The sequence below is a fragment of the Ictidomys tridecemlineatus genome, chromosome 6, assembly GCF_052094955.1.
Source record: "Ictidomys tridecemlineatus isolate mIctTri1 chromosome 6, mIctTri1.hap1, whole genome shotgun sequence".
Classification (NCBI taxonomy): domain Eukaryota; kingdom Metazoa; phylum Chordata; class Mammalia; order Rodentia; family Sciuridae; genus Ictidomys; species Ictidomys tridecemlineatus.
The window spans coordinates 172,145,506-172,158,220 of NC_135482.1; the positions used below are offsets into that span (position 1 = coordinate 172,145,506).

A 12,715-nucleotide genomic window follows, 5' to 3' on the forward strand; every position below is an offset into this window, starting at 1 on the left:
CTATGGTTCAACAATAAGAAAATATATTAATTGTTGCTCAATATGGGGAAGGAGGCTGAGTGAGGTGGTGCACACTTGTAATCCCAGCAGCTCAGGAGGCTGAGGCAGGAAGATAGTAAGTTCAAAGCTAGCCTCAGCAAAAAGTGAGGCACTAAGCAACTCAGTGAGACCCTAAATAAAATACAGAATAGGGCTGGGTATGTAACTTAATGGTTAAGTGCCCTGAGTTTAATCCCTGGTACCCACCCCCACACCTCAATAAAAAAGATGGGGAAAGAATTTATAGAATTCTATCTGACCTAAAAGAGGAGAAGTCTCTAAGTGAAGACAAATTTCACCTAAGAAATTAAAAAATCCCTTCTAGTATTCTAACCAATCCTTTTAAAACAATGAACATTTGCCTTATTTTTAATTGGGGCCAAAAGTTAGTAGGTTCTAGAAAATACTGGACAGTAAATTAATTAAAATCTCCAAATTATTGAAAGAATCATTGAAGAAATACATATGAGCATGAAGAAACAGAGGTGACTGATTGATAACCCAAATGTAATGTGGCTTTACAAAGAACAAAAGAAGCTAAATAAATGTAGCTTCCTGTTTTGGTAATATAGCAAGTCAGTTCTAAGAAGGCCATAAATACAAAATGTGATCACCTTGGGAGATTATACCATGATATTGCTATGGAAACATACAGACTAGAAAACAAGGTATCTTAGAGAACTGTATCAGTTTGGATAGTGGTTCTACAGAGCATAGATCAGTGGATTAAAGTCTCTCAGAAGGAGCATCTGTAAAAGTTAGTTGAAGGCCTCTGTAACTGGCCCATTGAGGTTCAATTTTATAAGCAACATGCTTATAAAATTTGAGGCAGATGCAAAGATAAGACAGATAACTACATTTTTAAAATATATTTTTAACCCCTCTTTGTGAAGCAAGAAGTAGGTTATCTTTCTAGGTTTCTTAGTTTTTGCAATAGAATTTAAACTCTCCTCTGTTTGATGGACAAAGCATATACTTTTGGTACTAAGCAACAAAGCAAACTATGTGTATTCAAGGCTCTTTCTGGAAGATAAAACCTTGAATGATCTGTCATGCAATCCTTATCCAATCCAAGTTATTGTATGAACTACAACATTTATAAAGCCTAAAATGTTTGCATCTACTACTCTAGAGAGTCTAAGCTTTATCCTTGGAAAAATTCATATAATCCTTCACTGAATTATTTATTCAACCAGTTATTATTGATTTCTTACTATGTGCCAGACCTTGTAGGTAGACACTGAGTATAAACTGAATGAAACAGATACAGTCTAAGCAACAACTAAGTAACACATAGGTCAATGATCAAATACATATGCAATTACAAACTTGGAAAAGTGCTAAAGTGCAATAAATGGTATGCTGCTTCCACTTAGGCGAAGTGAACAGGAATGGCCCGCCTGAGAATAGATCATTAAGGCTGATGTGGAAAGCTGAAGAGCCAGTGTTCCAAAGGGTTCCAGAGAGAGCATTCCAGGCTGATGAGTAGCACATACAGTGAGAAGTCTGAAAGTGAAGGAGGCAAGAGAGGAGACTGTGAAAAACAGGGAGTAGTAAGAAGGGACCTGATTGTTTAGGTTCTGGTAGTCTAAGTAAGCAATGTGGTAAGCAGAGAAGTGATGATAATGTCCAACACATGGTTTAAAATATCATAAAGAATAGCATATTTGACAGCAGAATGCATTATAATTCTTATTACACATACAGAGCACAATTTTTCATATCTCTGATTGTATACATAGTATATTCACACCAATTAATATCTTCATACATATAAATTTTAAAAAGGGCACCAGAACATGACAAGGCTATCTTAAAAAAAAAGAATAGCACATGTATATCATATTTTTGGAGGCTCTCATAGAAACTATTTTTCCTAAATAATGCTTTGTTATATATACTATTATTGAAGGATACAGTTATGTTTTATTATCATATCCAATATCTCTAAGGATGCTGATTCTTTATGAAGACCCAGGAAAATCTTCCCTGGGTTACAATACCTGGTGACATGTTTATTTTGAATCCATGATCTATTTTCATCTTATGGATATACTGAATTTTGTAATAGGTCTTATTTCTTTTTTACTTTGTCTCAGAGGAATCTTAAACCACATTTTCACATATCTCCAACAAATGTGCAGGGTTGTGTGGCTTGTATTTCTATAAACTGATTTCACCCTTGGATTTTATCCTTTTCCTACCTTTACTTTATCTTTACCCAAATTTACTCATTTGTTTATTTTTCACTTTTTATACAATAAGCATTTTTGTTAGTCATCAAAATGAATAAGGTAGAAATAAATTTCTGGGGGGGAGAAAATCAGGAATTTAAAATATCTCAATAATTCCTGTAAGTTTAAAGAACTGTTCTTGAGTTCAAAAGTTATTTGTTAAATACAGAATAGAGAATATTTATCTAACGTCAGATACTATGAAAATACATAAACACCACACAGCTTAACCATTTAGGTCAACTGTAAGACAGAGATAGCCTCCCACACATCACTTAATACTGGTGTAGTGTTGAGGTCCTTTTCTGTCTTCCCTGACAAATAATCTCTTGAGGGGAGAGGCCACATTCTATTACCATTGTATCTTTCATACATACCGAGGTGCTGTGCAGGCTTTCATCCAATGTTGAATTCATTAATAAGTAAATATAAAATTTAAAATAAACCTACCATAATCCCAAACTGAATCTTCAAGAGTGAAAAACCCTGAATGCAGGAAGTATGCACACATTGTACTGTATATTATCATGCTTGGCCATGTCTGGACCTCTAAACTTAGCATAGGTGCCATATTTTCAAAGGACTATTTGCAAACTGGAATAGATCCAAAAGAGAGCAATCTGCTTGAGGAATAGTTAGAAGTTGTATGGTTTGATTAAAAGGAATGTCTAGATTACAAAAAAAGATCCTTGTCAAAGACATATTGATCTTCTTCATACATCCAAAGGACAGTCCTGTCTCATTCCAAATGGCAGAATTAGAGGCTGTGGATGGACATTATAAGGAAGAACTTTCTCCAACAGCTTTAGGTTCTCTGTGAGATAATACACTCTGCATAAGAAGGTAGAAAATTAACTGCACTTACAGGGGAACTCCAATAGTAGTTGATTGGTTATATTAGAAGTTGTTTTATATCCTTTCTAAATTTAAGATGTAAAAACTATATGCCCATAATAAATGTAATGAACAAATAGAGTCCATATGAGCATATAAGAGTCTAATCTAATTAATGCGTTGTGTAGTAATTGTTTATAGGTGTTAATATGCAGGGAACAAATAATAAAGAAATTTGTATCAGTCATGAAAATGTTTCAAAGGCAATAGGATTTAACTGAGTGTCATGGATAGAAGAATAGAGAATCACACAATTCCAAACTTGTGAAACAACTGAGAAAAGTTGAAGAATTTTGATTTGGCTGGAATGGTTGGGTATGGGCCATGGTACCAGAACAGGCCAGGCCAGATCACTGAACATATCAGCTGAATTGATAGTTGGGTCCCCAGGGGATGGTATGAGGGCAGAGTATAAGTTCTAGGAGGCTCATATACAAAAGACAGGAAGGGGAGGTTAACCAAAGACAGTGGAGAGGGCTGATATTGAAACAAGATCTAGACTCCAAATGGAAGCCATGGTCTAGAACTGGGGAGCTGATCAGAAGAAGATCTAGTCAGAACCCAGTCAAGATGGACCTGGTCACAGCTGCAAGTGTTGGTATCATTGTCTCACCTATGTTGGGCTCGTAGTACATGCAAGTTAAGAAGGTTCTTTTGCACAGAGTTAGGCATACATAGCACAGCTATTGGAAATCCTCCCAAACTGAGCCTCAAAGTCCACAGAAAGGCTTTGACATCAACCCACATCCCTTGGGTTTGTGTAATTTCAAAAGTAGCCTTCCAAATCTGTTCTGCATTTTTCTGCCTGCCACTTGTATCTCAAACATTTTCCTACTTGGCAGCACTACCTTGGCTCCCTCCACACAGACTGACTGTTGAGGAGGCTGGAATGTGTGTGAAGGAGTAGAAGGAGATGCAGACAGATGAAAGACTAGTGAGCCATTCCTGGCTTCTGTAAAAGCGCTCCTAGCTTTCTGCCATGTTTATACAAGATTCCACTGAGCGCTAATCTTGGATCATCTATCATAAGATTGGAACATTTTAAATACTTAAAATTTTATTAAGAGATCAAATATCAGAGTTTTGATTGTATTTAGAGTATTTGCTTTGAGACTGAATGCCATAGAAAAGGCAAGACACCGGTAGAGCTAGCCTTGAGGATGTGCAAAAACAGAGGACAAAGAACCTACTCTGCAAAAGAAGAGTTGTCAAAGAGGGCGGGGATCAGGCCTGTGGGTGTGCATGCTCCTGCTTCATTTTAGAATGGAGTCTCTAGTTCTTAGCTTTGGATTCTTCCTTAGGGGCTGTCACTGATTATTCAAGGGCTGTGGGCTCTGTTCTTCTTACCTTAGAACACTCAGAACTCAGTCACCATGGTATTTTGGCCATCACAAACTCATATTTCCAGTTAGGCATTCCAGGATCACATGCAACTAAATAGGATTAAGATGATCCTTAATCTATTCTCCCAAAATTTTCTTCCCTATCTAATTTCTTCAGCACTTTTTCAGTGCCACAATTTACCTTCCAACTCTCTCTTATGTGATAGTGGAAATGGTCAAAATTTTATCAGCTTGGAGACAATACAGGCTGTATATTCACTTGCTATATAAGCTGAATCATTGCTTTACTGTGCATCTTACTTTTCTTTTCCATAAAATAGGGTACTTTCGAGAGTTGTTGTGGAGATTAATTAAATACATGAAATGTAAATAGCATAAGGCCAGAAGGTACTCAACATTGTTACCTCCTTTCTGTACTTTTTTCCACCCTTGTCCTTTTTTGTCCTCTTTGTTTCCTAATATTCATTTGTTTATTGTGTCTGAAATAGTAAAAATTGCTCTCAATAATCTAATTAGGGAAGGTGAAAACTAGAAATTAGCACCATCCATTTCTTTCATTTTTAAGGGAATTACAAAGAAAGAGAAAGCATCAGTCTTGGAACATTCACTCATATTTTGGGCACTCTCTTCCTCTCTCTGTTTCCTTAGGACCTCAGTTGGCAGTGCTGAGTAAAATTATTCTGTGATATGTGGAGAGGACAGACCCAGAGGTAATCAGCAACTTTTTGCTTCTAGTAGAATAGAACTCCCACCCCAGTAGTAAATTTTCTTCCACTGGTACTAAATGATTTAACACACACACACACACACACACAATTCATTAAAAGAGTGCAGATTGGGTTAGAATTTAGCTCAATTAGTAGAGTGCTTGCTTCACATGTACAACATCCAGGACTACACACACACACACAAAATACAGGTTTCATTGCAATGGAAAGACATTAGCGTAAAGTAAGGTATTAATAAGAAAATAATATTACCTATCTACTTGGGAAATATAAAATGGCAAAAACACGATGAGCAGTCACATGAATTTGTAGATGCTAATTGAACCATAAAATAAGACTTGGGACCTTATATATGACATGAGGAGACAGAGTTCTCAATACATAATTCTTCCTTGATCCTCTTGTTAAAACATTTTGCTTTTTCTTTTTAATTTTGAAAAATTAGGCTTATTCTCATTGTCTTTCTTTTAATCAGGGAATAAAATTCCTTTTTTTTCTCTAATTTAAATTCAGTTTGTGTCAATCTATGAAATATTATTTCATCTGTTTACATGTCAAAGTATACATATTTATGATCTTGATGTTTTCAGAACAAGAAAACATCAGAAACACCCTAGGACTTTGACATATTCATTATTATGCAAACAAAGTGTTTCTCAGGAAGAATCATTCTATTTATTTTTTATGTTGCATTCAACTCAATTAAAAATTTTTTATTGGTGCATAATAATTATACAGAATAGGATGTTTTATTGTGGTATATTCATACATACACATCACATAATTTGATTACTTTTTAAAATGCAGCCAAGAAAGCAATGAATTGCAAGATTGTCATTGAGAATAGCCAATCTTTAAGTGTATTCACAACTATAAAATGACTACATATTATTTCCTGCCTTTTACTCTCCTTTGCTTAGCTTCCTGAAACATGTCCAAAGTCCCCAAATTCCATGTCCTTCTCTTCCTTCACTGTCCACCCTTCTTCCATTCTCTCCTACCTAGTGAAAAGGCAATAACTGGCAAGTTTCTGGCTTGATGAAAGGTTTATGACAAGGATGCCCTCAGTGTTGGTCTACCAAACCAGAAGTATATTCACGAAGTGGCAGACAATAGAAGCACCTTGATCAGATGGCAGGCAGTGCTGACTCTATGAACTTAGCTAATGGACTTTCCAGGCATCTAATATTGCAATATTGTACTAAACCTTTCTACTATTCATGTCCATGCTTTTGCCCTACCACTCACTAGATCCCTCTCACCTTTCTAAAAGGGATGCTGGGGAACAAAAAAAAAAAAAAAAACACTTTGATCAAATCCTAAGAAAGAATGGAAAGTGCACAGTATGATCCAGTGGGATCTACCTTTCTTTTTCTAATATGATGCCAACCTGAAAACTAACACTTGCCTCCTCTTATGTAAATCAGAAAAGGTTCACAATTGCCATGACAGTGTAAGTTCTAGTATCAGGATATCAAAAATTCCAGCCAGGAAAGGTGTTAAAGCTAACCACTACCAGAGAGCCACAGTAACAAGAATTGAGGTCCTAATCAAAGTCGTGCTACACTTTTAATTGAGAATTTCTCATTATTATGCCATGTTTCAGGTTGAGTCAGCCAAATGTAAAACAACCTGGCCATATACTTCTTTATTAAAGAAGTTTATTCTTCCACCCAGGCTCAGAATTTGATAACAGGTTTTCCATGGACTTTTTTCTCTTTACATCAAACAATTGTAAAGAGGAAAAATGGGGTGAGGGCATTCTAATTTATCCCACATGCATACTTGGATATGACCAAATTGAATTACTAGCAATTTCCTTAAACATACACTCTGATTCTCAGCCTGCACACAATGTGGACATAGTCCATGCTGCAAAGCCCTCCCCAACCTTCATTTTACACACACACACACACACACACACACACACACACACACACACACACATTTTCTTCTGGCTTGGTAATCATCATCCCAGTCAGAAATAATATTGCTCATCTCGCATTGGGTTTGTCTTTTAAAATCACCTCTCACATGTGGCCTTGTATTATAAGCTTTTGCATAACATCTCTGTCCATCTACAGTACAGTAGGTTGGCAATAGTCATATTTGCAGTATTTTGCACACTGTGTAGTGATTCTTAGCAGTGTTGTAAATGTGATAGGTACTCCTCATTATATTTTGCTTCTTGGTGATTAAAAATTGGGTAAATAGAAAAAGTAAAGGAGAATGTATGGACTTTTAATAAATAATCTTTGCATAGTTTGCTTTTTTGAGTCTTATCTGTTAGAGCCCTTCAGGTCCCATCCTTGAAGGGCAGAAATCTTGCATATTTATTCCTTAAAGCTGGAGTAGTAAGCTTGTTTTTCACTGAAAATATCTTTATTTATTTCCTTGTAATGAAGGTTGGTAGTTTATACTCAGTTATGGGTGCTTACCTGAAATTGTTTCTTACTTAAGACATTTATCACTTCTACTTTTTTTTTTTAACCTGCCTGCAACAGCATTATTTATGTAAAGCCAAGAAACTTTCTCTTAACTTTTGTAGCCTGAAAGGTTTCCTATGCCCAAAGCTTGTTGGCTTCTGTTTTTTTCTCTTCTCTTTTAACTCTTCTAGTGCGTGCTGGGCTTGGGTGCTTCGTCAGCTCTGAGGCATGTCAAATACTTGTACTCGCTTTTAGCACTGCGTGGGGGATCCAAGCTGCTTGAACTGCCTGCCTCTCTGCGGGGCTCGGGGCTGACTGCGAACGTTTCCAGTTTTCTCGCGTCCTCTGATTGGATCCTGGGAGTCACGTGAGGGCCCGGGGATTGGAATTCTGAGTTGTGGCTTTTGGCACTCCTTTTTCTTTTTAAAAATCGCTTGGTCTGTTGAGCTCTCCTGGGCTTGGTGCCTTTAGACCGAGGTTGGGGACAGTTGCAAACAGCCACAGGCAGACTGAGGTGGCAATAGAAAATCTGCCGAGATGTTCAGTCAGGTGCCCAGGACCCCAGCTTCAGGCTGCTACTATCTAAATTCCATGACACCTGAGGGCCAGGAGATGTTCTTGCGATTTGATCAGACTACAAGACGCTCTCCTTACAGGATGAGCCGGATTCTAGCACGCCATCAGCTAGTGACTAAAATTCAACAAGGTGAGTTGCCGGCAGTGAAAGGCTGTTGCTAATTCTGATTTCTGTTGGCTCTGTTTCACGCTAACCCAGTTTTTTGAGTTATTGTTTTCACTTTACAATGTATGGATTTCTCTGCCATGCTGCACTTAACTTTTAAAAATAACTTTAAGCTGCAGTTTTAAGCAAACTGTGACAGCTCTTAGCTGCCACATAACTCAATATAAAGTGCATAAAAAACTTCACGGTGGGACAGTGAATCATAAATTCCAAAACGTACGTGTGTCTACAGGACAAACGAGAAAGGTTTACTCAGTGTTTGTTTTTGGAGCTTTCTGCGGGTTCCTCACACTGGCCACATTTAAAACGTGGACAGTTGTTTATTTAATTAAGGAAGAAGACAGGGGACTAAATGTCCACCCTGCCCAGAGTTCTTAGAACATCTTCAGTTGAGAGGGGAAAGTAAGAAATCTATTCTTAAAGCCACTGGGCTGACAACTAGAATCATATTCTCTTCCTGTTTGTATGTTTATGTCAGGAATTGCCACTGATCTTTTGATATTGTTTTTCTGGTAAAGGATAAATGTGTTTGTTCACTTCAAAACAAATCCTGTGACCTGCACACCGAAAAATTAGCTTCCTCAGGCAAAGAGGAGAGAATATTGATTATAAGCTGCTAGATTTTTTAATTTTTTTTTTTAATTCTTGGGGGGAGAAAACAACCTTGAAGCTTGGGCATTTCTAAAACTTAATATTCCCCCCAATAAAGCAAAACATACTCCTGATAGGATGGAAAGTTAAGGATGGAAAGGTGCCGATTTAAAACACAAATGCGCAATCAGTTAATAACTACCCCCTCCTGGACTAATAAAACTAATTATTCTTTTGGTACTATATGATTTTATCAGGACTTTCTAGAGCCATTATAAAATCACTGTTTCCATTTCAATAAATGAACATAAGTTTATATTGAATTTTAGAGGGGAAGTTGAAATTTGTAATTGCAAAACTCTTATTGTAATATTTCCAGGAGGAACAATATGTATTCTAGTGAGCAACATTTGATGAGATTGTTTCCTTGGAAATTGGGATTTGTTTGTAAAGGTTCAGGAACTGGTTATGTGTGAAGGATACTGGTCCTACATACCCGTCTGATTTCAGGAAGGATATTATGTCATTCCATAAACTCTGTGTGCAGGTCTTGATTGAATAGAAACAAAAGTATTTCCCTGTGGTTTGATTTAAAAATACATTAGGCTTAGAATAAAAAACAGCTCCATTTTAGCTTTGGAAGTATCTTACAATGGTGCTTTTCCAGGTGCTATCATCTTATGGACAAAGGGTTTAATAAATGTTTGATGGTAAACTATCATCTATAATCTATAAATGTTCCTCAGCATGCATATGAAGAGCATAACATCTTAGAAATATCACATAGAATTCAATGAAATTTCTTTGAAGACCATCTTAGATGTATCCACAATAATTGATTTCATTAAGAAATTATTTATGTTCTTTTTGGCTGAGGGTTGTTTTTCCATTAAAGATTTGAAGATCTGAACACTTTCATTATCACTGAAAATACACTCTCACACAGACATGGGCACTCTATGTTTCATGTTTAAATTCAACTAGAAAATTTAAACATCCCCACCTTTTTATACTGAGCGATGGAATTTTTGAAGCCAATGAATACCTAAAAATTTAAAGGGATGATCAAGATCATAGGGAAGCATGAAAGAATGCCAACAATTTGGTGATTCAGAAATCATCATTTGTTAATATCATATTGTGGTTTAGTAAGACAGAAAGCAAAAGCAAACGGACATTATTGAGTTTACTATATAATATATTGTAAATGTAAGACTGGTTTTCTGTCACAATAAAGAATATTTGAATATTCACAATTTACCAGGCGCTGCTATGAGAGCTTTCTATAAATTTTAATTTATTTTTTTCCTTGAACAATCCTTATAATTAAATTCTATTATACCCATCTTAGAAGTGATAAAGCCAGAGATATATGGAGTTCAATTAACTTGTCCAAGGTCACATTGTAAGAGCTGGTATACAGGTCTAACACCTATGATCTACAGTACATTCGACAGTTTTTCAGTTTTTATAATGAATGCTAAACAACCTATGATTGAATTTTGGATCATATAATGTATCAAAGGCCATTTAGGCTTTTTACTCAGGAGACAACAATGAATCATATTACAGAACCAAAATTGGTCATTTATTATGAAGTTTCCAGGTTGGTTTTATTTCTCTAGTGGGAACAAAGAACTATGTAATCTCTTGATTAGTTAGTACCCACTGGTACAAGGTGTCAAGTTGTTTTACCAATGATCTAATCTTTCACTTAAGATTTATCAAGTGTATATTAAATTAATAATAACATTATTTTTGTAGTACCTGTATTAATATCTGGAAATGATAGCCACATCAGTAAGAATTTAAGCATTTTTACTGATTGTGGCTATCATTTTGCTCTGCTTTACATCTTTCAAAGAAAATTTAGCACTATTCTAATATAATTTTGGCTATCACTACTTATAATTTCTCATGACTGGTGGGAACAGTGCAAACAGGAGTAAGTTGCTCCCCAGTGACCTCATTGTAGTGATATAATCACTGAATGGCATGGACATGATTCAACAGCAGATACACTCATGGGGAGGAAAAACAAGGAGGACAAATAAAGGACTCTTTGATGATGCATAGGATCAGAATTAGTTACCCAAACCCAGGATGAATCTAAACGTGCTCATCTTCAGGTACATTCCAAAATATACGCACATCATATCTGTAAGCTTTTTGTCTTGTTGTTCTGTAGTTTATTAAGTAAAGAGATCTTTAAAATAAAGTGATATATTGCAAGTGAAAGTTTATCAGAAGTCATACTGTCCTTAATTCCAACCCCCACATTCTTGATTGAATCAATAGGGAAATTATTGCAGAGAGAGAGATAGAGAGAGAAGGGAAATAACAATGGTCCTTATTTCCTTCATGGACAGACACTTGGGAATAGAGAAGAGAGAAGATGCTAAGTGGGTGGAGGAGGAACAGTTACGTCCATGATAAGAATGAATTAGATTTTTTTCTATTAAATTTTCTATCTTTGTTTAAAGTTTTTTAAATTGTTTTTAGTTGTAGATGAACATGATACCTTTATTTTTTTATTTTTATATGGTGCTGAGGATCAAACCCAGTGCCTCACACATGCAAGACGAGCACTCTACCACTGAGCTACAATTTGAGCCCCAAATTTGCCATCTTAACCATTTTCAAGTGAACAGTTTAATGATATTGAATATACTCATAATTCATAATTTTTTTGCAAGCATCACCACCATCCAACTCCATAACTCTTTTCATCTTACAAAATTGAAACTCTAAATCCTTTAAAAAGTAGCTCCTTATACCTCCCTCTTCTGAGCCCCTGGTAACCACCATTGTACTTTGTATCTCTATGAATTTGTCAACTCTAGGTAACTCATATAAGTGGGATCATACAGCATTTCTTTTCGTGACCAGTTTATTTCATTTAGCATAATGTACTTGAGGTTCATCTTTGTTGTGGCATTTTGACATGATTTATTTCCCTTTTAAGGCAAATAATACTTCATTGTATATCTATACCATATTTCTGAGTCTTTTTGATAGTCAGTAGCTGTCCTAATTAATAAGTATGAGTGGAAGAACTGGATTTCTATGTCATTATCTAAGGGTTGTGATCTACTGGTACAGGAACACCATGTTTAATGTCTAACATTCACACACATAATTTGAGAAATCCAAATCCAAGTAGAGACATAAATGAGATTGCTTTCTTTATGAAGAAATTAAGTATCAGTTAAACTTTTAATTTTATTTTTTATGCTTAGAAAACAGCATGATGTGTTTTCCACTTTATTAGAAAGTAGAAGCTGGAAGAAGGAGACAGGGATCCAGAACATGTAGACATTTTCTCATTCTTAACGATGGCAAGTTCCACAACTTCACTGGACCTCATTTCTTGATGAAATAGATGGACTGTGATTGCACAGGTTTATTCTGGTTCTTGTGCTGTGGAATTTTCTCTGTTGTTAAGTCAGTACTCCTTGAATAAGCATAGAAACAAGGTAAACTTAACCTAACTTAAAAAAAACTACAAAGGAAACAGAACAGTTTTATTACATGAAATCAATTAGTGGCTTCCAATTTTTCTACAGTTTGTCAAAGAAATTGTAAAGTGAAAATCAGGTTTTTGTTCTACTCCTACTACTAATTTATTATGTGACAGAATATCACAACTTCTCTGAAACTTTTTTCTTAAAGTCTTGGATTAAACCATTGCTAAAATACCCATCATCTCTGAAATTCT

The 12,715-nt window shown here is 35.8% G+C and overlaps 1 protein-coding gene across 7 annotated transcripts in view; it reads left to right on the forward strand.

Annotated features, from left to right (window-relative positions):
* The window catches only part of Stard13 (StAR related lipid transfer domain containing 13), a 473,503-nt gene that overhangs the window by 303,080 nt on the left and 157,708 nt on the right, over positions 1–12,715 (forward strand). Inside the window, exon 1 of one of the 7 annotated variants that reach the window (XM_005317086.5) lies at positions 8,050–8,370. The exons of 5 other annotated variants lie outside the window; for them this stretch is intronic. In XM_005317086.5, the coding sequence (XP_005317143.2) occupies positions 8,202–8,370 (169 nt within the window). In that variant the 5' untranslated portion in view covers positions 8,050–8,201. Of the gene's footprint in view, positions 1–8,049; positions 8,371–12,715 lie in introns of those variants that run through there. One more of the 7 variants, XM_005317087.5, reaches the window with a different exon arrangement.